This window comes from Anoplopoma fimbria, chromosome 13 (genome assembly GCF_027596085.1).
Source record: "Anoplopoma fimbria isolate UVic2021 breed Golden Eagle Sablefish chromosome 13, Afim_UVic_2022, whole genome shotgun sequence".
NCBI classification, from domain to species: domain Eukaryota; kingdom Metazoa; phylum Chordata; class Actinopteri; order Perciformes; family Anoplopomatidae; genus Anoplopoma; species Anoplopoma fimbria.
In genome coordinates, this window is record NC_072461.1 from 27,335,820 (window position 1) to 27,362,934 (window position 27,115).

At 38.9% G+C, this 27,115-nt stretch overlaps 4 protein-coding genes across 4 annotated transcripts in view; 2 read left to right on the top strand and 2 right to left on the bottom strand.

Moving 5' to 3' along the window:
* sh2d3cb (SH2 domain containing 3Cb) overlaps positions 1–17,835 on the top strand; it is a 35,092-nt gene extending 17,257 nt beyond the window's left edge. The window contains exons 6-12 of the mRNA XM_054611039.1: positions 59–162; positions 11,688–12,139; positions 12,619–12,734; positions 13,641–13,812; positions 15,386–15,497; positions 15,583–15,789; positions 16,885–17,835. Coding sequence (XP_054467014.1) covers positions 59–162; positions 11,688–12,139; positions 12,619–12,734; positions 13,641–13,812; positions 15,386–15,497; positions 15,583–15,789; positions 16,885–17,054 — 1,333 coding nt within the window. The 3' untranslated portion in view covers positions 17,055–17,835. The remainder of the gene's footprint in view (positions 1–58; positions 163–11,687; positions 12,140–12,618; positions 12,735–13,640; positions 13,813–15,385; positions 15,498–15,582; positions 15,790–16,884) is intronic.
* On the bottom strand, positions 1,413–10,138 carry LOC129101292 (UDP-glucuronosyltransferase 2A2-like). Its single transcript, XM_054611040.1, has 2 exons — positions 10,060–10,138; positions 1,413–4,084 (listed from the first exon to the last, which is right to left on the bottom strand). The coding sequence occupies exon 2, from the start codon at positions 4,068–4,070 to the stop codon at positions 2,490–2,492; it is 1,581 nt and encodes a 526-aa protein (XP_054467015.1). The 5' UTR covers positions 4,071–4,084; positions 10,060–10,138; the 3' UTR covers positions 1,413–2,489.
* Positions 5,191–10,144, bottom strand: LOC129101293 (UDP-glucuronosyltransferase 2A2-like). Its single transcript, XM_054611041.1, has 2 exons — positions 10,060–10,144; positions 5,191–7,324 (listed from the first exon to the last, which is right to left on the bottom strand). The coding sequence occupies exon 2, from the start codon at positions 7,308–7,310 to the stop codon at positions 5,730–5,732; it is 1,581 nt and encodes a 526-aa protein (XP_054467016.1). The 5' UTR covers positions 7,311–7,324; positions 10,060–10,144; the 3' UTR covers positions 5,191–5,729.
* A 1,604-nt stretch (positions 17,836–19,439) lies between the features above and the next one.
* tor2a (torsin family 2, member A) lies at positions 19,440–25,869 on the top strand. The gene is made up of 5 exons (XM_054611170.1): positions 19,440–19,637; positions 21,583–21,848; positions 22,024–22,199; positions 22,613–22,740; positions 23,689–25,869. Exons 1-5 carry the CDS (start codon positions 19,517–19,519, stop codon positions 23,931–23,933), a joined length of 936 nt encoding a protein of 311 aa, XP_054467145.1. The 5' UTR covers positions 19,440–19,516; the 3' UTR covers positions 23,934–25,869.
* The last annotated feature ends 1,246 nt before the right edge of the window (positions 25,870–27,115 follow it).

The window sequence follows — 27,115 nt, forward strand, 5'->3', positions numbered from 1 at the left end:
TTTCCTGTATGGTGATAACCATCTGTCTCTATCTCTCTCTCTCTGTGTCTCCATCCAGTCCTTCCTCTCTCCACCACAGGGAGGCAGATATAAACAGAGAGCAGGACAACCGGCCTCCGCTGACTTCTGGAGACTCCTCCCTCTCTACTCTGTACAACAACAGTGAGTTTAATACCAAACTAAAATCGTTCTCCTCTTTGTTCTGATGCCCTTTACGTGAACCAATGGAATAGTTTTATCATTAATGAATATCACTGTTAAATTGTTACAGGACACAGTAGGAGTCAACTTCAAATTCTAAACGTGGCGTTTTTCCACGTCGGTTCACTAGGGAGTGTTTTGTTAGTTTTACTTTGGTGGCCAAGTCGGTGCAGAGGTGATGTGGGGTCATAGAGGGCTGCAGGGAAAAGTAAAAAGATAGCATTAAGCTATAAAGGAACTACACCACGGATGAAAATTGAAAAAAAAATGGCTTGATACTTCAATCCTTCCCCCAAACCCAACCTTTAAAAATGAAGTCACTTAAAAATGTAGCATTAACCAATAATTTCCCTTCAGTTCTTGAATCACCTAACGTTGACGCTCTTTATTCTCAGCAAGTTTCACTTTGTTTGAACCGATTTGACAGCATCCAATGAGGCTGCAGGAGAGAACCATGAACCCCTAATGATATGCTACTGAGCACCAGTTTAGAAAAAATGATACCAAAGATAAATTTGTTTGCGTACATGAGATGCAAATGGCATTATGATTATATTAAGAGTGCATAAGGACTAGAAACTCAAAGTTTAGGACATGAAGCAGGACTTGCCAGTCTTGACTTTAGACTTGATTTGGGTCATTTCGGTCAAGACTTCCGGCTTATTTTGGGACTTGCCTGTCTTGACTTGGTACTTGATATGGGACACGTCAGTCTTGACTTTGGATTTGACTCATTACTTGAGTGCAAAGACTTGAGACTTACTTGTGACTTGCAAAACAGTGACTTGGTCACATCCCCAAATATATGTAATTGTAATATAGCTGCTTTTCAATAAATAAAAGCAGATATCACATTGCATATAAGAAAACCGCAGCGTACAGAGTTGCGTTGGGATCTTTGCTGAATGTCAAACCCCTCTGTCTCCTAGTTTCCTGTTTCTACACTGTTGGCTCTCGAATAAAGAAAACTTGCCAAAAGCAAGTTGGCAATAGACAGGAAAATATCATAGCATATTACATCATAACACAATAACATTTTTTAAAAGCTGTAGAACAGTAAGTAAATGTGAGAAATGAACAGAAACTTCATGATACAATGGCAATGTCCTACGAGTGCTATCTGAATACAATAACCCCAAACTGCTTCAGCTTTGTAAATAGTGTAAGAAGACACCATTGGACTGCTCAATTTAATATGTCACCATTTATTTTAATTCTTCATTATTGAACAGAGACAACACCCATTATTAATCATTTAAACAAAATATTGTAGTCATTGTGCCTTCTAGTAACAAATTAACATTAACATCTTGAATACCTATGTTGAATACACTTCCTGTAAGTCGCTTTGGATAAAAGCGTCTGCTAAATGACTGTAATGTAATGTAATGTAATGTAACATGCAGTTGTGCAACAATGTCAAAAAATCCCGAACAATATTTAATCATCAACTAGACCGCATATTGCATAACCACAACTTAAACAGTTGGCTGGGGACATTTGTTGCATGTTATATCCTTCTGTCTCCAAGTTGCCTGTTTCTACACTGATGGCTCTCAAATAAAGGCAACATGCCCAAGAAAATCTTTAAAAAAACATGATAACATGTTGAAAGCTGTAGAAGCTGTTGACAAGTGATTGTGAGAAATAAACAGGAACTTCAAACACAATGGCTATGTCCTTCAAGTGCTATCTGATTACTATAACCCAAAACTAGTTCAGCTATAAAAGTAGTGTAAGAAGATACCATTAAGCTTCTAGGCTGTTGTAGTTAAGGATAACACCTGCTTCAGGGAACAGAGCTGCAATATAATATGTCACCATTTATTCTAGTTAACCTTCATTTAACAGAGACAATAACCATTATTAATAAACAAAATGTTCTAGACCTTTTACGATCCAGTAATCACAGTTGTATGGTCCATTGTTTTCCTTTGAAAAGTTTAACAAATTATGTAATGTTTTTAACAGAAGTGGACACTAAACAAACTAAGCATGAATATTTGTTTCAGTAACCGCTCAAAAATGTAAAACAGGAAGACAAATTCTCATCACAAACTAAAAAGCTGTAAGAGCATTTCTGGATTAAAACATAACAAATTCACTCAATCTCTTACTTAGTTATTTGCTGATTTTTTGAATATCTTTCTAACTCTCAAACACAGACAAACAAACAGAACAGAAACATGACCTCGTGTAAGGGGCCGTCCCCATGTCCCGTTTGTTTTGTTTTCTTTACCAGAAATCAGAATCCAGAAAAAAGGGAAACAACTACCTTGCAGCATTCATCATTCCTTTTTCACTTTGCTTCTAGAAAACACTCTTCGCCAAAAAAACTTAACTGCAGAAACAAAAATAGTTAATACAAGCAAAATAACTGCCAGCAGGAACGCCACCACATCAATGGAGTGGTACTGGATCATGGACATCTTGTAGGACTCCGTCCTTAGATGTGCCGCGCCTTTGTGCCTCATGACGAACTCGATCCAGAACATGGCCCGGTCCAGTGGTTTCATGGGCTGGTCTCTATGCAGGCTGGACAGCGTCTTCATCTTCTCCCTGTAGGTTGGCTCATAGAGCACCTCTTTCAGAGCCTCCAGGAAGATGTCTTTGTTCACAGTTGCAATGTCCAGGACTTTGGCCACACCTCTTGCTTTCATCCTGAAGAAGTTGTCAGGCTGGTCGAACATGAGGGGCAGGCCGACCAGGGGGACACCGTGGTAGATGGCCTCCTGGATTCCGTTGGTACCTCCGTGGGCTACAAACACTCTGGTCTTTGGGTGACCCAGGAGGTCGTTTTGAGGCAGCCAGTCTAAGAGTAACGTGTTGTTGCCGAGGGTGGATGGTCTTTTGCCTTTGTGCTTCCAGATCACCTTCTGAGGAAGTTGGGCGAAAGCAGCGGCAATGTCCTCAGCGATGTCCTCAGGAAGTTCTGCCACCAATGTTCCCAATGTCATAATAATAACGCCATGTTCACCAGAGCTCTGGACAAAGTCCTCTAGTTCCTTAGACAGGGGCTTGGAGGGTTTGCACTGAAATCCTGACATGTAGACGATGTTTGGCATTGTGGGTCGTGGAAACTCAAAGGTGAAATCATTCCTCATCAACCAAATGTCTGCTGCGTGAAACAGCTCCATGTAATGCACATCATTTCCAAAGTAACGATGGACGAATGGTTTATAGTTTGAATCTGTGACATACCAAATTTGAAAGCAAAGAAGGAAATAGTAACCTAAGTTCTTGACCCGCTCTGAAAATGTCATCTTGTCAGTCAGCTCTGCCCCTGGTATTGGGACATATGACATTGGGGAAGGTGCAATTACTAGATGTGCCTCACCCTGAATAGTCCATCTCACATTTAAGACAAGTGGGAGACCCAAACGGTGACAAAGAAGTACCCCTGCACCATTAACAGGGTCTGTCAGAACCAAATCGTATTTGGCATCGCGGAGGCTTTGCATCAGTGTGGTATTCTCAAACATCTCCCCCACCATCTGAACCACTTTCTGGTGCATCTGATAGAACTTTAACACAAATTCATACTCCAGAGATATATGAGCCCAAAGCGAAGCACCATTCCGACGCATGTTCATCATTGTAGTTGCAAATGACCCAAAGCCTTCGTTATCAAAACCAGCAGAGGAATCCAACGTGATGGACTTGTAGTAGGGGGACTCTGGATTAATGTACCAGCTGTCTGTTGACCTCAAAATAGTTATTTCGTGACCTCTGGAGTGTAGCTCCTCAACAAGGACTTTCATGTTGACCCAGTGGCTTCCATCAAATGGGAACACCAGGACGTTCCCTCCATTTACCAAGAGTGAAGAGCAGAGCAGCACCCCAAGTGCCACCACGGCCGGTTGGTACATTTCTGAAAGAGATTCTGGCAAGAGATGTAAGAATGTTAGATCCGTCCTGCTCAATAAAGCTTTACAGTTCTACAGTGCAAGAGTATGCATCAACTTAACAAATAACTGAGCATAAAGAACAAAAAAATTGAGAATAGGGTCGTCTAATTTCAGCCACTTCATAGTTTTAAAAAAGTTTGTGTTGACTATTAGCATCTCTACATTATGTACATACTTATAGTCCATTGTTTTAATTTATCAGGAAGAAAATACAACTTTGAGAGTAAAAAGACTCCCACGTTGTAACATGTTTGATACATAGCTGGACCAAGATGACAACATAAGTTGCTGGTTCGGTAAACTATTTACTGTTTTTTTACTGTTTTTTATTGCTCATTTGCTTATTTATAATACTTATTTTGATCTTGTGTTCTTTTTATTTACTATGTCTCTTGTTTTGCACTATCCTCTTTGCTGCTGTAATCCTGTAAATTTCCCCACTGCAGGACTAATAAAGGATTATCTTATTTTATCTTATCTTATCTTATCTTATCTTATCTTATCTTATCTTATAGAATGAATTGATTCAATTAAATATTTGTTTCGATCACCTCTAGAAAAAAAGGGAAAAACAGGAAGAAAAATTCAAATTACAAACTTTAAGCTGTCACACAGATCTTCATCAACTCTGTACAGGTGATTAGTTCAATATCTAATCGTGGAAAATGCTAAGAATTTTTTAACCTGCATTTGCTTTCGCATCGACGTAATAAACAAAGAAGACGGATAGGGTTGGACAAAATAGTTTTAATTATTATATTAATAAGGATATTTTCTAATGTTTCTTATAGTTTTTTATTGTATACCATATATGTTAATACGTAAGAATATGTGTGATTGTATTTGTATACTGTATATATATATGGTCCACTGTATATACATAGTTCATGACCAGGGAGCAGCTAGGATGCAAGTTTTTCATTATATATTTGTAGTCTCCTGGCACACGATAATACATTAATTTAATCCTTGAATGTATGCAAAAGTACATACAAAATAACCAATTTTATTTAAAACAATTAATCAATCAATCGATAAATCATTTTTGTATTTTTTATTTACAGCTTGAAATATTTACTTTAAAATCATGAATTTGTAGAACGATTTACATGACAACATCATATCATCACTGAAAAACATAAACAATATTGAGTCATTGCCCAGCCATAGAGATATAAAATCATGAGATAAATGTTTGAGTTTTCTATAAAATTAACCTTATTTCATTACATTCAAATAAGTGCAGCAGTTAATGAAAATTATTTTTATTTCTTCAAAAAGCCTGCAAGAAATCTTGCAAAAAACTCCTGTCTATTGACTAAAAACTGATCGCTGACATAAGGTCCAACCTAAAACCAGATTGTATAGTAAACCATTTATCGATTTTTGAGGTATTCTGCTATTCGACAAACACACAAACAAACAAAGAGCGTAAACTTGACCTCTTTGGCTGAAGTCATTAGATAATACGAGGTTCGTAAGTAAATTCATCACTCTCTGAGGCATGTAAGGATACCAATGAAACACTGTGTCCTGCTCAACAAACAGAACAGTTTAGGATTGTTTCTTGATATTTTGGCGAAAAATCAGGATCCAGTAAACTATTTAGCAGAATATTCATCATTCCTTTTTCACTTTGCTTCTAGAAAACACTTTTCGCCAAAACAACTTAACTGCAAAAACAAAAACAGTTAATACAAGCAAAATAACTGCCAGCAGGAACGCCACCACATCAATGGAGTGGTACTGGATCATGGACATCTTGTAGGACTCCGTCCTTAGATGTGCCGCTCCTTTGTGCCTCATGACGAACTCGATCCAGAACATGGCCCGGTCCAGTGGTTTCATGGGCTGGTCTCTATGCAGGCTGGACAGCGTCTTCATCTTCTCCCTGTAGGTTGGCTCATAGAGCACCTCTTTCAGAGCCTCCAGGAAGATGTCTTTGTTCACAGTTGCAATGTCCAGGACTTTGGCCACACCTCTTGCTTTCATCCTGAAGAAGTTGTCAGGCTGGTCGAACATGAGGGGCAGGCCGACCAGGGGGACACCGTGGTAGATGGCCTCCTGGATTCCGTTGGTACCTCCGTGGGCTACAAACACTCTGGTCTTTGGGTGACCCAGGAGGTCGTTTTGAGGCAGCCAGTCTAAGAGTAACGTGTTGTTGCCGAGGGTGGATGGTCTTTTGCCTTTGTGCTTCCAGATCACCTTCTGAGGAAGTTGGGCGAAAGCAGCGGCAATGTCCTCAGCGATGTCCTCAGGAAGCTTTGCCACCAATGTTCCCAATGTCATAATAATAACGCCATGTTCACCAGAGCTCTGGACAAAGTCCTCTAGTTCCTTAGACAGGGGCTTGGAGGGTTTGCACTGAAATCCTGACATGTAGACGATGTTTGGCATTGTGGGTCGTGGAAACTCAAAGGTGAAATCATTCCTCATCAACCAGATGTCTGCTGCCTGAAACAGCTCCATGTAATGCACATCATTTCCAAAGTAACGACGGACGAATGGTTTGTAGTTTGAATCTGTGACATACCAACTTTGAAAATGTGTGAAGAAATAGTAACCTAAGTTCTTGACCCGCTCTGAAAATGTCATCTTGTCAGTCAGCTCTGCCCCTGGTATTGGGACATATGACATTGGGGAAGGTGCAATAGCTTGATGCCCCTCACCCTGAATAGTCCATCTCACATTTAAGACAAGTGGGAGACCCAAACGGTGACAAAGAAGTACCCCTGCACCAATGGCAGGGTCTGTCAGAACCAAATCATATTTGGCGTCGCGGAGGCTTTGCATCAGTGTGGTATTCTCAAACATCTCCCCCATCATCTCAATCATCTGCTTATTCATCTGATAGAACTGTTCCACTAGTTCATACTCCAGAGATATACGAGCCCAAATCGAAGCACCATTCCGCTGCATGTTTATCATTGTGTCTACAAATAACCCAAAGCTTTCCTCATCAAAACCAGCAGAGGAATTTACTGTGATGGACTTGTAGAAGGGGGACTCGGGCTTGATGTACCAGCTGTCTAATGACCGCATGACTGTGATTTCATGGCCTCTGGTGTGAAGCTCCTCAACAATGACTTTCATGTTGATCCAGTGGCTTCCATCCACAGGGAACACCAAGACTTTCCCTCCATTTACCAAGAGTGAAGAGCAGAGCAGCACCGCAAGTGCCACCAAGGCCGGTCGGTACATTTCTGAAAGGAATTCTGACAAGAGATGTAAGAATGTTAGATCCGTCCTGCTCAAAAAGACTTTACAGTTCTACAGTGCAAGAGTATGAATAAACTTAACAAATAACGGAACATACATCTGGATGCTGGACTCATTTGCAAATTATCGTTAGGGGCCCAGGTTAATTTCCCGGGCTAGACGGCCTTCTGTGAGGAGTTTGCATGTTCTCCCTGTGCCAGCGTGGGTTCTCTCCGGGTTCTCCGGCTTCCTCCCACAGTCCAAAGACATGCAGCTAAGGTTCATTGAAGACTCTAAATTGCCCGTAGGTGTGGATGTGAGTGTGAATGGTTGTTTGTCTCTATATGTCAGCCCTGCGACAGACTGGAGACCTGTCCAGGTGTACCCTGCCTTCACCCATTGACAGCTGAGATCGGCTCCAGCACCCCTGCGACCCTTAACTGGATAAGCAGGTTACGGAAAATGAATGAATGAATGTTTATTATATGAAGTAACTGTATTGTAGATGTCCTGAATTTAAGAAGTACTTCAATTGTAGATTAGATTACCTATATAAAATATGATTGGATTAGACGCACCGTTTAGTTGCTGAATCATATTTCATCTTAAATCTGCAGTACCTTTAGTTTTATATCATAGTAGCCTGGAAAGCATCATCTGAGGAACAGAGGAACCTGGCATTTGGAATGTGGGAATTTGTTAAATCTGGTTAGTGGTTAGATGAAAATGTAGATTAACTTCACAAAGTCCAGGATCTTAGAGATACAGCAAGCTGTGTCGTCTGCAAACACTCTAACCAGAGTACGCGAATAGTCAATCTGTAAACAGATGTTTTTGTCACCTCAAATTTTAATTTTGATGAACTGTTTCCGAGAAGTTGGATAAACGAGAAGTCTGAGTTTCCGAAAAGGACACCTTCAAAAATCAAAAGCAAGACGATGTCAGTCAAAGGAAATGGGGATTTTTCTAATCAAGTGTATTTGGCTGGATATACTGCAAAATGGACATAGACATGCTTGTAGTTCTGTTTATACTGCATTGGATACCGAGATCACATGTCCTCACATGCACCGATGTCATGTACGGTACTTTAAGTTTGGGCCGCATTTTGCATGTCCATACAGAGACCTCTGCAGAAATGATTAGAGAATAACATTTACGTCACGTAGATACTTGAGCATTAACATTGCAGCTATTAAGCAATTTATACCCGACCAGGATGAATATGCACCTTTGATACTTGTTTTGTACAGTTTTCTAGCTGAAAGGCTTTTATTGAGTTGTAACAGTAATAGTTGTAGTATAAAGAGCAAAGAAGTGTGTGTAGGGAGAAGGTTGGTGGATGAATGGGTCAAATGTAGGACCAAGAGTTCATTCCTGTGTGAAGCATATTTTTATTTATTTTTATTTTCTGGGCTTTTTATTATTATTTTCAGTTTAGTTAGATTTAGGCAACATAACTTATTCTACTACATAACCTGCAGTATCTAATGTATGCCCAGTCTTGCCTGTTGACTTTGGAAGTAACACTGCCCAGTGCTAGACAATTCAAAATAGCACCAGTGCAAAGGGTTTATGAATATTGGTTAAACAAATATCACTTATTCCCAGTTGATAGCAAAGATTATCTAGTTCAGTAGTGCAGCCAATACAGTGCAGACTCAGATCACTACAAGGTTTTCCACAAAGGATTTTCAGCAAACGGAAGCACACTGCTGCAAGACTTATGTAACTATCACATTTCCTGATTACACAACCACACAATGTGGGAATTCCTGCCCCTTATTCCCAGGAGGTTTAGAAAAGCGGGTTTGGATTATTTAGATGTTCCCTCTCTCAGGTTTCACAGCTTTGTGTTCATGTACATGTCCGTACATGTACATGTAAAAGGGATTAAAGAGCAGCTCCCTTTTAATATGTACTAGGGCAAAGGTCAAACAAGTTTTCACATATAGGTGAAACTGTTCAGCTTAACCTTCACAGTGTTTCAAACATGTTAATAAATAGTTTTGTATCAGCAAAAGTAAATTCTACTCAGGGTCAGTAAAGATAACACCTATTTACTACTTCCACTACTTCTACTACTACTTTTTCTACTATAAATAATTATGATACTAAAATAATTATACACCTTGGTAAAGGTTTATAAAAACAGTGCAAGGACGTTATGATTTGGGCTCTTATAAAAAGTTATAAATAACATTTTTGGAGACCTGAGAGTTGAGGCAATGCATTGAATAGCCAAGACAACCTGTAGCAAAGGTGCATGGTCTCTTTATAAATGAGAGAAAATGTCTTACCCTCATATTTCTGCAAACAGGAAACGTGAGCTGACATGCATCTGTTCCCAAAAATAATTCAGTGCTCTTGCTTTAATTACCATTTTTCCTGTTGCAGCGAGTCTGCACATCCAAACCTCTAAACTTTGTCTTCTCACAGTTAAAAAGCTGAACTTCAGTAATACCATAGTTGTGAATGAGCACCGTGTGATGCCAGGTTGTGCAAAACATTCATAAAAATGCTCTCCTCCAGCTTGTCAATACAGAAACATCTGGAAGTCGGTAGACATCTGCAAGTACTCAGGGTTTAGCTGCACATTCATGCACACATTCCTCACGGCGATACAACATGAGCACAAAAACAACTGCACTGAAACATCAGTAAAACGTTTTTGCAGCTTTATGCCAAGGTTTCCATATTTAAGCCTGTAAAACTCTGTCGCTGGTCTCGACCTTTGGATGTAAACACTTACCGAGAGCGTCACCAGTCAACAGATTTTCTGTGTTCAACACGAGCTCGTTGTTTCTGCGTCCAGCGTCCCTCGCAGCAGACAGCTGACTGACAGAAAGTTGGCCAACGGTTAGAGCAGCTCTCAGGAGGGTGTTGTCACTGAACAGGACGAAGGTTCAGAGTGTGTGTGGTGTGCAGCAGCAGCAGCAGCAGCAGCAGCAGGTTAGTTACACAAGAGAGGGCTGAATCAAAGTCTCATGTGGCAACCTTGAACCCTGACCATGAGATGTAGTACTGAGATAAGAGTGATCTGTGGTGGCAGGTTAATATGAGACAAAGGATGAAAATGAACCTGATGAACCTGATGCTTGGTTTAATTATTATTGTGAAGAAATGAATTATAAGAAAACACAAAGGCTGCCTTAATAAACATCTAATTGTACAGGTTAAATATAGAAAAATGTTTAAAGGTGTTATATAAATAAATAACAGAGGAAACAAAAAAAAGCGATTTGATTTAAAAACAAAGATAATATAATTAAACACCATTACAACATTAAGTAATCTTGACATTGCACACACATAGAAAATATATAATCATCTTCGTCATGGTTGTTGAGTACTACATGAACATTGATTTCCCCGAGACAAATAAATTACACATTAAAACAAATGTGTTTCACTCATTAACTGATGTGAAGCATTGTGTGAGGAAAAAAAAAGAAGTCAACTTTTCCTGGTGGAAATAGCTAATATATAAGAAAGAAACGATCAGACGTGAACATGCATGGACATTTTTTTTTTTTCTGTTTTGATGTCTGATGTTGTCATCGATGTTGATCAGGAACCTGCCTATGGTCAAATGAGTTTAAAAAAAGGTATCATTATTTACATTTTTCCGATCCTCTTTAGGCGAGTGGTTCGGTTGGGTGCTTTTATTTTTCTATTTTTGTTTGATGTTCTGTCTCTTTTGTATTTCTTGAAAATATGTAAATTGGAGATATTTGTTACTTTTTGATATTGTGTTTGTACGTGCACGTGCATCTCCAATGATAAAAATTGTTTTTAGATTTATTTTTATTTTTTTGGGGCGGTTGTGGCTCAGTGGAGAGCAGGGTCGTCCTCCAATCAAAGGATCGGCGGTTCGATCCCTGGCTCCGGCAGTCCATGTCGATGTGTCCTTGGGCAAGACACTTAACCCTGAGTTGCTCCTGAAGGCTGTGCCATCGGTGTGTGAATGGGTGTGAATGATTAGAGAGACCCTGATGGGCAGGTGGCACCTTGCATGGTGGCCCCTGTCATCAGTGTATGAATGGGTATGAATGGGTGAATGATTAGTAATGGAAAAGCGCTTTGAGTGGTCGGAAGACTAGAAAAGCGCTATACAAGTACAGTACATTTACCATTTACCATTTTATTAATGCTCTTTTTTTGGTTTGACCTTAGTGTGGATTCATCCACTGCTGAAAATAGTCCCAAAACTAATGCACCATCTCCACCTGCTTGTTTTGATAAAAACTGCTCCTGCTAAGAAGTAATAAGAACCAATTGGCATTTCCGTAATCTGCCTTTCCTGAAAACTGACTAACGCCTTCATCGTTTGATGGACCAACAGAGTAAAAGTGGACTGAAATATGCTTTCGTTTCCAGCCTCAGACTCTAGGAGCCCCAGCAGCAGCCGGGCATCCAGCGTGGCTCCATCCCCGTCCCTCTCCAGGCGCTTGGATACCCCCCGACCCCTGACCTCACCAAACAACACCCTCCGCCGACAGTGTAACGACGGACCCCGACCCCACCCGAACCAGGACCCTCCGTCCTCTGATGATCTTGGAAGCTGCTACACGGAGCTGTACCCGGGCCCCCAGAGCTACGTGGAGAGGCTGCGGGTGGAGGAAGGATCGGTGGGCATCGATGACGAGAACGTGTACTTGTCGCCGGTGGTGGAGACGGTCTCTACTTTCAAACCCAGCAGGTACCAGTCGCCGCTGATGCCCAGGGAGAACAAACCTTTGGAGGTGGTCATCCTGCGGCGGATGAAGGAGCTGCTGGCCGAGGTCGACCCAAGAACGGCGGCCAAACATATCACCAAGGCCGACTGCATGGTACTGTCTGAAGCTGCTGACGATTAAGCTTAAAATGACTATTTATAATGGAGAGAAGAGTAGCTCATTGTGTTTTTTCAACAAACCTTTCTGAGAGCGGTGAGACTGATTCAGTCTCACCGCTCTCATCGTTTCCAGATGCAACAGGCAGCAAAAAGACCCAGTTAAAGACTAATTAGAGAAGGAAGTGGAACATCCAGCATCTTAAGAGACAGAGGCGGTTTTAGGAGTTGGTGGAGACCAAAAGAGGAGCTAAAAGAGAGAGAATATTGGACTTACATTCATCAGGCCGACATAAACGCCACTTTAAACTGATTGGGAGTCGTAGGCTTTGACCATTAGCCTTAACAACTTAACTATAAGATGAATTAGAAAAACACGATATCTCATAGATACTGTGCATTAAAATAATCTAATTTAAAATATAAAGAGACACAGTCAAGAGTAGACCAGTAAAACATTTGTCTGTGTTTCCAAAGGTGGCCAGAATTCTGGAGGTGACTCCGGAGGCGCAAAGGATGATGGGAGTTAGTTCTGGGATGGAGCTGCTCACGTTGCCACACGGCCAACAGCTGAGACTGGACCTGCTGGAGAGGTGAGTAAGGATTCAGAAATCCTGGACACTCAAATCCCCCAAAATCTGCAGACTACCACGGATTTGATCAAATACAGAAAGCATATAATATATCAACAAGTTTCATTTTTCGCCTTTTTGTTAAATCTATTTTTTTTTTTTTTTACATTTACTTTAACTAACTGTAGCTGCTGTAATCTGTCAATTTAACTTAAAAAAAAAAAAAAAAAAGGCCCAAAACACAAAAAAGCCCCACAAAAATGCCCATGTAAGAAAATAATTCTTATCTTTCACAATAAAAGCCCTAGACATATTACATTTGCAGGTGAATATTTGACATTTACATTACATTACATTACAGTCAATTAGCAGACGCTTTTATCCAAAGCGACTTACAATCAGTGTATTCAACATAGGTATAGACATGTTGTTTATTCGTCACAACCTGGTGTGTATAGGCCTCTACATGCTAAAGTTTACATGTTAATTATTAGCAGGTGGACCTTAACCTGGCGAAGTGCAGCTTGGAATGATGAAAATGAATGAAAGTGTAAAGGCCTTTACACAACGGGGGCTTTATTTCTTCCTGCAATTAATTAAAGAGCTTCAATATAGTTTTTCAAACTGTTTATTATACAGATTATTCTGAGTTCAAGTTGTGTGGAAGTGGGATAAGTTGTGCCCATGTTAAATGAAAAAAAACAAGTAGTCTGAACCAAGACAGAAACCTTTATTACTCCTTTCAACCTTGACAAAGGCAGTACAGGCCAGGTCTACTACCTTTCACAATAAAAGCCCTAGACATGTGACATAACATAGTATATATATGATATATAATATATAATAACAGCAGGTGAGTATTTCGCACTAGATCCGATGTGATTGCTTCATGAGCTCAGCTCTTAAAGCCTCTCCGCCGTGCTGCAGGTTCCAGACCATGGCGACCGTGTTGGCTGTGGATGTGCTGGGCTGCACGGGGACGACCGAGGAGAGGGCCGGCCTGCTGCACAAAATCATCCAAATCGCAGCAGAGCTCAAGGGAACCACGGGCGACATGTTCGGCTTTGCTGCTGTCATGAGAGCGTTGGAGCTGCCGCAGGTGAGCATGCATCATAATCATGTATGTTTGCCTTTATTGAAAGAGACAGAAAGCAAACATGGGTAGAGAGAGAGAGAGAGAGAGAGGGAGGGAGGGAGGGCATGACATGCAACAGCTGAACTTGAACTAACGGTTAAAGTTGGGAGACTAACAGGTTATGATATCTGCAATAAAACCTGCAGTATAAGCCCTTACCTGTGTGCATGAAAGAACAACGAGCACTGCTGCACGGCGATAATACTCTAGCGTGACTGCATTATCTTTGATTGATGCTATTACAGCACAAGAGTTTATTGTTTACTCAAAGTCGAAGTTGGCAGCGTGACATGGAAAGTTAGATATCACAAAAGGCTTACCTTTATAACAGAAGAGGGAGAGTATTGTTCTTCATGTTGTCCTCCCTTAAAACAATTACATGAATGCATCACCTGAGACTGTGTTGATCTATAATACATGTCAGTATTTACTCTGCTTCCTCAGCCCTCCCTGCCCCTTTACAATACATGTCATTTCATAACTTTTATAGTTTAGGGGCTAATCTACACTTTATTATTACTATTTTGTCTATTTGCGTCTGTAGATTTCTCCTAAATTCACCAAAAGTTACTTAACTTAACATAACCTACATAACATTTCAGAAAACTTGTAATACAAAAAATAATCATCTTAATGTCAGTAATCATCTGGTGAAGTTTCATGTTGATATCTATTAGTTCTTTTTTCACCCTATTCACCTGTAGTGTCTTCAACATGTCTGTAATTTAACTAAACATTTCTTTAAAGGACGTTTTCTTTAAAGGCAGAAATCTCAACTTCAGTAGCTCTTACATACACCAAACTTTACAGCTTCATTCATATCTATATTCTGAAGGTTTCTACAGCCTGATCTTTACAACATGTTTTCTCTAAGAACATGGAGAAAATGGATTTGTTGACAGTATTCTCTGATTTATGGAGTGATAAAAAGATATCCAAAACTCCCTCTGTACAAACCTTTGACATTAATATGTCAATAAAATGAAACAAGAACTTTGAACCTGACTTTATCAGGTTTTATTATTATGTTAAGATATCTGTTCTGGAAATGTATGAAAATGTGCACATATTTGATAAAATAATGCCTCATTTGCACATTAAACGCAATTTCAGAAAACTTGCAATACAAAAACAAACGTGATGTAAGTAATCAATGACCATATAATAGTCTGTTTGCACCATATTCACCTGTAGTAGTAAAAATACAAACAATTACAAAAATTTAAACAAAACACAAACATTTTCATTTTTCATTAAAATCTTCTTCTTCTGCATTTACAGTTTCTTATTTATCTCATGTTGTACAGGTAAATCAAGATGAACGTTAAATCCAGTCTAATCCCAATATGGATTACTTACCATAAATTAATACCAAATACTCTATTAAAGCTAAAACTCTAAAGAAGCAAGATATTCAGTTTAATTGCGTTTAAACACCAGTGTGAGTTAAAACAATCTTTCTAAATATATTTCTCAGCTCTCATTTAAATCCCTGGTTACATTTCTTGCCAGGTATTAACGTCTTCTTGTCTCTCAGGTGTCCCGTCTGGAGCAGACCTGGACGGCGTTACGGCAGCGACACACAGAGGGCGCCATCCTCTACGAGAAAACGCTGAGGCCGTTTATGAAGAGCCTGAACGACGGCAGAGGTGTGTGTCCGTTTGTAGAGTTTGTAGAGCACGGCCTCCATTTCTAACATAAAACACTGACCGTCTCTGTGTCTCCGTCCTCCAGAGAGCTGTCCGCTGTCCAACACCACCTTCCCCTACGTCCTGCCCCTCCTGTACCTGCTGGAGAAGAGCGTGGCGGTGGGTGAGGGGGCGGAGCCGTGGGAGGCGGCGGAGGTCGGAGTGGACGTGGTGATGTTCCACCTTGGGGCGGCGAGGACCATCGCCCAGCTGGGGGGCATCTACCGCTCCAACGCCGAGAGCAAACTGCAAGGTACGAGACTGAGTGGTGCATTATTCTGAATAACCAAATTAAAGTAAAGACGGTAAATAAATACTTGAAGGATTTCAAACTTTTAGACTTATGACATATGTAAATAAACTTGGAGAATATCCCAGTATCTACCAGCCGGCAACCTCCGGTTCTGCAGAGTGAAGATAATGCTTAAGTGTCTTAAAAGTTGCATTCTCTCTACTGACCAGCAGGGGGCGACTCCTCCACTTGCAAAAAGAAGTAAGATTGTATAGAAGTCTATGAGAAAATGACCCTACTTCTCACTTGATTTATTACCTCAGTAACTTGTGTCTTTCAGTAACGGCACTTCTGTAGTTATTTGAACCCAAACGACAATCTTTTCCTAAACTTAACAAAGTGTTTATTTTGAGAATACCGTCTTCATGTTACAAGCAGAAATTGACACGCGTGTTGCTGGACTTTTTGTTGGAAAACGCCTGAAAAATGAGGAATAACTTTTCATATGTTATCATACGAACAGTTGTATGAGGATACGCTGATTTAATTTAGCATGCTAACCAGCTAGCCGCGGCCCGTCCTGTCTTGTAATACCACTCGTACCTCTAGAGGTGATAGTGAGTCACTGTCTGTTGTTTCTGCTACTTTGACGTAAAGATTATATGACAGCAGTGTTGTTTTTAACAGTTCTCACAGTTTCCACTGTTTGGTTGAATTTTGCGTATTCTTGCTGTTAGTTAGTAGTTGTTGTTTTTTTGATAACTGATGACTGTAAATTAAGATTGATTGGACCCAGTAGTAGAGGTGAAATGCTGACCCCTACGTGTTTGGAGCATGTGGCCAGATGTTTGCATTCGTGCACCTTTAAGAGATGACAAACTTTATATGATTATTGAACAATATGTTTCTTCAGACAATGATTTTTTTGCACTAAATTTGCATCCAGGTGAAGTAAGGTGCCTTTTTTCCTGTTGTTTTTTTACCTGAATTTAGCATTTGATTAAGAATTTCCTATAAAAAATGGGTTTAAAATGAAAAACAAATGTTTATAAAATAACTAGAAGTAAATAAGTATATTTTGATGTTTATCTGCTGTTGGTGTTGTTGCTGTTCCAGGTTTCCAGGAGCAGCCGGAGGTCCTGGAGCTCTTCCTGACCGACTTCCAGATGAGGCTGCTGTGGGGGAGCAGGGGAGCCGAGGAGAGCCAGGCTCTGAGGTACGCCAAGTTTGACCAGGTGCTGACCGCCTTGTCCAACCGGCTGGAGCCGCCCGTCAGACCGCACTGACCCCCCCGACCTCTACTTCATCAACTCTGTTTATCCGGGTGATGAGCTCAGACACCATTATATGCAACCTGGAGGCCAAACGATGCAAACCAAGAATCTGCAGAATTCCCAGTCTTCGCATCTGATTTGGTGTTTTGTTTTCTCACAAACTCTCATTCACCATCTTCATTACAATATCTATAATCTGAACTGAGAACTTTAACGTGTCAATAAATCAACTATATCTGCCATTATGAGGACTTTATCTACTCGACTATGAACCAAAATGTGAAAAGAAGATATCCGTTTAATTATGCAGTACTGTGCCACATTCTGTTGCTTCTGTTCAGCAGAAACAAAACAGGAAGTTTTGTGTTTTCATGACGTTGAGGCTGAGCCTCAGTGTGTTAGAAATGTGTTTATGTCTGAAGCCTGAAGGCGGGACCTTCACCAAATCTACAATGTATGTCATATTGTACAACCCAATAACAGAATAACATCGTATCAACTTTAATATTTTCTTTTTTGTATTATGTGTATCATCATGTGTAAATCCTTAGGATTTTCTCATTTGAATATTTAATGTATGTGTGATGAGATTACTGAAGCTGTAATCAGCACTGGGGTCAGATCATAAGTCTAGTTTATTTTTGTTCATGTTCCCTTCAAAATATATAGAGTTCTTGACATTATCACTTTTTGAATTGGGAGTGTTTGAACTGAGCTTTTCTATTAATTGTCAATGCATAGTATTAATGTCTAATATTTATCTGAAATGTAAATATAAATAATAAATAAATTTAAAAACATGTTTACCTCATTGTCAAGCCAGTTTATTGGATGAAACTGTCACCTTTCATTTACATAGCTGATGCTTATCCTCAAAACTTTTTTGAAGAAATTTGGGGATTTCTTTTAATGTTTTCGAAGGTGTTATGAAATGTGAGCGTTGTGTTTCTAGATGGCGTGATCACATCTGTGAAGGAGCAGTAAGACCATCACGACAACCTTTACAAACACAAAGATCACAGAATTGTTCTCTCTTGATGAAACCTATATCTCTCTAAAGTAGCGGTCTAACAGTCATTAAAAAGTTTCATACCCTCCAATGCTGGTAGTCATGACTGGACAAATAAATGAATGAAAAAAAGAAATAAATGAATTAATTAATTAATAAATAAATGAATAAATAATTGAATGCATGAATGAATAAATAAATGAATAAATGTATGAAAAAATAAATAAATAGAAAAATAAATAAATAAATGAATGGATAAATAAATGAATACATAAATAAATAAATTAATGAATAAATACAAATAAAATAAAATAAAAATAAAATAAAATAGTAAAAAAATAAATACACAAACACACATAAATACAATTAAAGCATGCAAAGTTCTTTTTTGGTTCATTTTTACCCGCCTGGCCATTTTTTTCTGTACTCCAAAAATAAACTTTAATGCGCAATAGCTCTCTAATAGACACTTTCCAGAATAATAGCACCCTCTGCTGTGTAATTTAAATTTAAATTTGATGTTCTATTTTTACCATGGTTAACTTGTATACAAATTAAAGGTCATTATAAATATAATTATCTAATATAAGTGCCTTAAAAGTTTATTTTCTGTTGAATTATTTGCTAAAAAACTTTCTATTTATTTTTCTGCAGTGTTTTTCCATTATGTTCAGTATAATTATATAAATTACAATTTTAATATTTTACTAATTAAAATTATAATTAATAAAATACTGGATTTATTTTTCTGCAGTGTTTTTCAATTATGTTCAGTATAATTATATAAATTACAATTTTAATATTTTACTAATTAAAAATGACAATTAATAAAATACTGGATTTATTTTTCTGCAGTGTTTTTCCATTATGTTCAGTATAATTATATAAATTACAATTTTAATATTTTACTAATAAAATTATAATTAATAAAATACTGGATTTATTTTTCTGCAGTGTTTTTCAATTATGTTCAGTATAATTATATATAAATTACAATTTTAATATTTTACTAATTAAAAATTATAATTAATAAAACACTGGATTTATTTTTCTGCAGTGTTTTTCAATTATGTTCAGTATAATTATATAAATTACAATTTTAATATTTTACTAATTAAAAATTATAATTAATAAAATACTGGATTTATTTTTCAGTGCATTATGTTCAGTATAATTATATAAATTACAATTTTAATATTTTACTAATTAAAAATGATAATTAATAAAACACTGGATTTATTTTTCCAGATGTGTTTCTCGCTTTGATTCTGGACTGTGAGCCTCCAACGTGTCCCTGCCAGACGCATGCTGGGAAATGTAGTCTCTCCTGACACCACGTTACGTGTTCATGGACGCCTTCCGTGACGTAGAAAAACTACAAACCGGGCGGTTATCGTTGTGGAGAGGGTTTCTACGGGTTTTTACGGGTTTCTACGGGTTTTCTCTCTGCCAGCAGGTAGCCAAGATGTTGGCCGTCCTGTCTGTGCTGCTTTTATACCTTTGCAGCCCGGTCTGCGGTGTTTTTCAGAAGCTTTACTGCAGCATTTCAGACAGCTGCGACTGCGACTTTAAGCCCAACATCAGAGGTAAGCGAGCTAACGGCTAGCTAGCTAGCTAGGCTGGAAAAAAGGCGAAAGTGTCGTAATATCTTTATGTACAACACGTGTTCTGAGTTCTGTTCAAGTGATGAAAGGGTTCTGTAACTGGTGTTTGAGTCTAAAATGTTCCTGAGGGGTTAGTTCAGTCTGTAAGCAGTGCTTGGTGAGTTAGCTGCTATGCTAGCTAGCCAAACCCCGGAAGTCTGTTGTCAGCTGACCATTGAAGAGCAAAACTTTATTGAACGTTGACAGTAACAATTTGTTGTTAAAGTTATTTAGTTTATGGTATAACATTTTTTTAATTAAATGTTCAATTTATTCTATGGTAATAGATAAATATATATATATATATAAATATAAATATATTTAAATATATATATATATATATATATTTATTTATATATATTTATTTATATATATATTTATATATATATAAATAAATATAAATATATAAAAAAATATATGTATTTATATATATTTATTTTTATATATATATTTATATATATAAATTTATATTATATATATATTTATTTATATATATATTTATATATATTTATATATATATTTATTTATATATATTTATATATATATATATAAATATGTAAACCATATATTGTATAATTGGGGAATGTAACAAAGTACATTTATTCAATTAATGTACATAAGTACAAATTTCAGGTACTTGTACTTTACTTGGTCATTTCCATTCTCTGCTACTTTTTACTTCACTACATCTCAGAGATAAATATTGTACTTTTTAGATATAATCGTTCAATTCAATTCAGTTTATTTTGTATAGCCCAGAATCACAAATTACTCATTTGCCTCAGAGGGCTTTACAATCTGTACACATGCGACATCCTCTGTCCTTCCCTCACATCGGCACAGGAAAAACTCCCCTAAAAACCCATTTAACAGGGAGAAAAAAGGAAGAAACCTCTGGGAGAACGACAGAGGAGGGATCCTTCTCCCAGGATGGACAGAATGCAATAGATGTCATGTGTACAGAATGAGCAGCATAACAGAGATACAACACATTCAATGTATCTGACATTACATTACATTATTACATTACATTACATTAGTCATTTGGCAGACGCTTTTATCCAAAGCGACTTACAGGAAGTGTATTCAACATAGGTATTCAAGAGAACTACTAGTCACCAGAAGTCATAAGTGCATCTCCTTTCTTAAACAAGCATCTCAAAGCATAAACCAGAGCAAAAGTACAGAAACAAACTAATACGAATACAATAAGTGCAACGAGGAAGGCTCAGGGTAGTACTTCATGACATAAATGATTCATATAATAAGACTACTTATAATAACAGCAGCAATTATTACAGTAGAATTATAGTTATGAAAATAGGGATAGTAATGTGACTAATAATAATAATGGAAGTAGCAGTGGGTGTCAGTCGGCTCACAGCAGGAGGCACGACTACGGTCCAGGTACCACAACGATTCATGGAAACCTGCAGAACGAGAAAGCAAAAGGGCTTCAGGGTGGAAGTAAAGCTAAAATGCTTAACAAAATAGTAAAACATTTAACTGATCAACCGATACTTTTACTTTTCATACTTTCAGTACATTCTGCTGATAATACTTGCATGCTTCTTTAAAGTAAGGTTTTGAATGCACAAATCCAAATTTGTGGCGTCGGTCTTGTTTCTACCTCTGGAACCTTGATGGTCTTTTTTTTAACCGGGGGTCTAAAACAAGTTCCTCAGACCAAAAACTCTGCCTGCTGCGAAAGTATGTTTTTGTTTCCTGTGCAAAGGGACTTCAGTTTCTTGCTTAATTCCACTTCCTGTGGCTCCTTAGTTCCTGGACTAATTTGGTGCAAAAGGGAGACAAGTTTGAAGTGTTTTGGTTAAAACTAGGACGCTTTGTAACATCAGCATCTCCGCTGTCCTTATTTCCTGACAACCAGACCTGGAGTGGGACCTCTACAAGAATGTGTACGGGCAACATCTGGCCCAGGACATCGTGTCAGAGGAGGTGGGGAGGTTCCTTCAGAATAAAAACCCCGACCGGCCCCTGGTGCTGTCCTTCCACGGCTCCTCCGGGACGGGGAAGACGCTGGTCAGCTCCATGCTGGGAAACCACCTGTACGGCTCGGCCATGAGCAGCCCGTACGTCCACCAGTTCATTCCCACGCTGCACTTCCCCTTACCCAACCGGGTCAAGCAGTACAGGGTGAGTTAGGGGGGGTCATTGTTAACCTGGATTTAAGCAGAGTAAAGATTAAACGTCAGATGCAGGATTTGTTCATTTTGCTGATGAAGGAACAGAAATGTGAGGATTTGTTTTGCAGCCCTTGGAGCTGCCGTCAGGACTGAACTTTCCCTGCTTTTGTTTGTTGTTTTATCAGGAGGAGTTGAAGAGTTGGGTGCAGGGGAACCTGACGGAGTGCGCTCGCTCCGTCTTCTTATTTGACGAGATGGAGAAGATGCCTCCGGGGCTCATCGACGTCCTGGAGCCCTTCCTCGGCCCCTCCCACGTTGTGTTTCGCACCAACTACCGCAAGGCCATCTACGTCTTCATCGGGTACACACACACACACACACACACACACACACACACACACACACACACACACACACACACACACACACACACACACACACACGCGCAAAGACAAAACCTCCTGCTGGGCACTGAGGGAACATTTAGTCTTCTGGTAACTTTGGTACTTTTATTGAAAACAGTTTTCATTTAAAAAAACTAAGGAACATTTCAAACACTGAACAAACACTTTTCCCAAAAGGCAAAACGTCTCAACAGACTCTGAAACGTTAAAGCATCTCTTATGCTGTGAAAATGAAAATACAAAATAGAATCTGTGCATTAAGGGAGCGTTCCAATCTGTTTCACCATGGCCATACATGCTGCAGGGATGACTTTTTTTGTAGTCAAACAGGAAGTTAGAATGGCCTGTTTTTGTGCGTGTTTCCCTGCAGCACCACAGGAGAGGAGGTGATCAACAGAAAGGCTCTGGAGAGCCGGCAGGCCGGACGGGACAGAGAGGAGATCAGGTCCTCTGACTTACAGGAAGCCATCGCACGGGCCGTTTACAACAGCTCAGCAAGTGAGTCGCTTCTGTGGTTTAACTAGTTATTTTTAAACGCAACGCTTTCTTTCTCTATTTTAACATTCACGTATCAAAATGCTTATTGAAATTGTGCCGTGCTAAGCGCTTCATCAGGCCAGTGATTGGAGAAGATAATGGATTTATACGATCACCGCCACGAGTGTTTGTTGGTTTTTCACCAGTGAAGTAAAGTTTGAGAAAAGCTCTGCTGTTTATTAAAAATGTGTTTACATTCACTAAGTAAATTTATTCAACAAATATGGGCGAGTTAGTGATTTCTGTATCGGTATTGTTCAGAGAATATTCTTAGAGCTCAGCTATTTACACATTATAATAATTATAGTTATAACCTTTTATTTATGCAGCATCTTTCATAACAGGGATTGCAGCTCAAAGTGGAAAAAATCAATAACAAGTATTTAAAAACAGGATACGAGAAGCAAAAACATTAAATAACAATATCCAAAAATAGAGATATGAAAGAGGATAATACCAGATGATAGTGGAAAAAACTATTTTGAAATATAAAAAGTAATAGAATAATAATAAAGTTAGAAAAAGGTGGAATAAATTAAAAGCCAGATTGTAAAAAATATCTTTTGAGCTTTTTCTTAAAACTAACAGAAGCTGCTCGTCTTATTTGTGACGGTAGTTTGTTCCCAACCTTTGGTGCATAACAAAAAAAACATATTCTTTATATAGAGTCACAAATTAATCTTAATTATGAAAACTTGTGCTGCCTTTTCTTTGTCTTTTGTGACAATGACTGAATATCTTTAATATTTTCTGGACTAAGGATTGAACTGGAAAAGGTGTTAAATGCTCCAAAATAATATTCAATAATTCAAATCCATAATATTTTAGAGCTGCAGGGCTGCATGTTAGTGAATAATAAACAGCCCCTTGTCTCTGATGGAGTAGACTGAAGTGAGTTTCTCTCTGCAGGCGGGTTCTTCCGGTCCGGCATCATAAAGCAGAAGCTCATCACGCGCTTCGTCCCGTTCCTGCCGCTCTGCCGGCGCCACGTGGAGCGCTGCGTCCAATCACAGCTCTGCCAGCGGGGCAGCTGCGGCCGCGGCGACGTGGTGGAGGCGGTCGGCGGCGACATGACCTACGCCCCCGTCAAGGGACACTACTTCTCCACCACCGGCTGCAAGGCCGTCCCCGCCAAAATAAACCTCTTCCTGTGAGCAGAGGAAGAGAACTCTTTTAAAGATGGAAACGGGGGGGAACACTTCTTCTGGAGGTAAGTCAGTGAGGAGGAAACAGATCTCAAATCAGTTTCTCCCACCATGGAGGTCAGAGCAGCAGCCCACTGCACTCAGGGGGGAATTGAACGCTGTCAATGCGGAGGGTCCCTGAAGGCATCATCGGTCCACGTCCAGCTGTGAGCGCAGGAGAGTTTATTCCCTGAGCATCAGTCAGTCTGAACCAGGAGTCATGTGACGCTCTACCTCAACTCCTCCTTTCATTTATGAACTCTAGAGTCTTAGCTGCCATCACTTTATTTATTCAGTATTTATTGCTTTTCTCCACACCATCCTTTCACTTTGATACAGTCCCGCTGGTCCATTCCCAGTTCACCCACAGGTGGAGGTTTGGTGCTGACTGACAGCAGTAGAAAGCAGCAACGCCTCTTATTCTCATTATGCTGATTTTTGTTTGGGAGCGTCACTAAAAAGGGATTCAATGTTTTTTTTAATGTTTTTGTCAAAGTCTGAATGTTTCAATTTGTGGGGTAAAAATCTAATATTTCCAGCGTGCAGCAGTTTAACAGGGAGTATAAATACATCTCCCAAGAAAATGAGTGTTTCAGATGGATTATTAGAAGAAGACATTTCACTTCAACACTGAATGATTGGGATATAATTCAGGTGAGATTGGAGAAAGCACGTTGTTTTCATCACCATGGGCGCTGAACCAAATTTTATAAACATAATTTAACAATATACAATATTTCAAATGATATCTAGCATTACATATCCTTAAATATGAACCCAATTATCATTACATTATCAGCAGCTGCACTCAGTGTCTTCACAATGTCCACAAGTATTTCTCTTTTTTTAGAAGTGGAAGAAATCTGCAGCTCAATTTTACTTGAAATTAGTTTTGCTTCTGTCCTGCAGCTTTTTTTTAGAGCACATCATCAGTTCTGCCACTAGGGGGCAGTAAAGGCTTAATTTAGCCCATAAGAGGAAGAGGTGAAGCAGAGTTCACCTGCAGCTCAGTGCATTTTAACTGCGATAGGATCTGTAAAAAACAAAGTTTGTGTCATAAGTGTAACTTGTATTGTAAAGAAGTTTCCTGTGTGTTCAAACACACTCAAAGTGCACTTTAATTCTATGAAGATGAATATGGACCTGATGTATTTTTGAGACTCACTCTGCCTTTGTGAAGGCAAGGTGTGTGATGAGAAGTCAGTAAGCTGAAAAGAATACTTTTAATTTCTGAAATATTGCCAAGAGTTTGAATTGTTTACAACTTATTAATGATTGTAATGATTTGTTGTGTGCGTGAAGACCTGCAGCAAGACCTACAAGTCGAGACAATTCAAATGCAAGAAAATCATGTTTAGCTGAATTAACAAGTAGAGTACATGAGGAGGATTTTCTCACAGACGCATAATAGTCAGAAGTCTGTAGCTCACAGTTCATCTTTACTGTGCAGTCAGTGTTGTTAAAAGAGAAATCCACTGAATATTGATCAACTATTTAAGATTTATTTTCCCTTTTTTTCTGCAAGCTTTTGTTTTCAGTTGTATTTTCTACTCTGTTTAATTTTTTTAATGAAATTGCAGAGACCTTAAAGTTGTTGAACCTGTACTGTACACGGAGAAGACTGCCTGTTAACTCCCACCAGACTCCATTCAAATATCAGTGTTTTTTAGTATGTAGGTTTCAGGACAGTAAGAGTATTACTGGTGATAATCAAACTCCTTACCCTGCCAATAAATTCCTTTTAAAGCCACAACAATCGCTACCAGAGGCGGACAGTATTTGTAGGATTGTTTGTGTCTTTTTTTGGATGATTGCACAGTCTTATGAACCACAAAGTTTCCAAGATTCAGCCAGTGAAGTGCCTGGATGTTGGTGAAGTCTGGTACTACAAAATAAAGTTTAAACGCACAACAAAACTGTTGTTATGTTCTCTCTTTCAGACAATCAAGAAAAAATGTCCTTTAAATACTATAACATGTTTCCAGATTGATTGAAACTCTGTCATTAATCTAGTAGCCTCTCGTTCTGAAAAGTGAAGTCAATGCTGAAGTGTCTTAAATCCTCAGGAGGCCGTCTCCTCTCACTTAAACCTAAATCTTTTCTTTTTTTTCCATTTGTTCATAATAGTTCATCTAAACATTTTAGTCGCCAAGAAATGTGTTTATTATTCTGTTTTCTTTAGCTCCACCCTCTAACGTCCCTTCTGGTTGCAAAAAAGTTATGTTCTGAAGACCAAAATCCAAGATTGCTACGGCAAAAAAAGAAATAGCGATGACCAAAAACCAAGATGGTGACGGCCAAAATCTAACATGGCAACAGTCAATAACCAAGATGTCAATGGCAAAAAAAAACACATGGCGATTGCAAAAAACCAAGATGGCGACGGCCAATATCCAAGATGGTGACGGCAAAAAACCAAGATGGCGACGGATAAACAATGAAGATGGTGATTGGCCAAAAACCAAGATGGCGGTGGCAAAAAATGAAGATGACGACAGCCAAAATGTCAAACTCAAGGCTTCAAAACATCAGTCAACAAACTAAAGGGTGACATCACGGTGAGTACGTCCACTTCTTATATACAATCTATATTTAGAACAAGTGGAAAAACACAAAATCATATTTTAGGTAAAAACCTGTAAAGATTCCGACATCAGTTACCAGAATTTCAAAGCTTTTAAAGTGACGTTGATGCCTGAAAGGCGTTGAAGCATTGACACATGTTGTTTTTCTCCACCTGTTGCTGATGGAGGATGAGTGGAGCTGTCAGCTCTGAACAGGAAGTAGAGGAGGATATGTGATCTCTGTGACGGAGACGCACCTCCACTCTCTGCCTCAGCAGGAAATGAATCAATGAACAGGTGTCAGAGGTGTGTGTGTGTGTGTGTGTGTGTGTGTGTTTGCGTGTGTGACCATGTGGGGACATTGTGGATTGTGAGGACATTTTTAGGTGGTCCACGAAGAAGAAATGTGATTTTAGAGTTTTAAAAATGTAGTCTTTATTCCATTGTGGTCGTGATCATCTGTCAGCGATGATTAATTGAAACGGCTAAATATATGTATTCATAAATGATTGTTATTCTGGATATAAATAAAGAGCTGAACATAAGTTAAAAGTCAAAAAAGAAAATGTCTCTCTTGGTTGGATTATT

Coding starts and splice junctions, on each gene's coding strand:
- tor2a (XM_054611170.1), top strand. CDS start 19,517: ATGTTGGCCGTCCTGTCTGTGCTGCTTTTATACCTTTGCAGCCCGGTC. Junction 19,638..21,582: donor CTTTAAGCCCAACATCAGAG/GTAAGCGAGCTA, acceptor CCTGACAACCAG/ACCTGGAGTGGGACCTCTAC. Junction 21,849..22,023: donor ACCGGGTCAAGCAGTACAGG/GTGAGTTAGGGG, acceptor TTGTTTTATCAG/GAGGAGTTGAAGAGTTGGGT.
- LOC129101293 (XM_054611041.1), bottom strand. CDS start 7,310: ATGTACCGACCGGCCTTGGTGGCACTTGCGGTGCTGCTCTGCTCTTCA.
- LOC129101292 (XM_054611040.1), bottom strand. CDS start 4,070: ATGTACCAACCGGCCGTGGTGGCACTTGGGGTGCTGCTCTGCTCTTCA.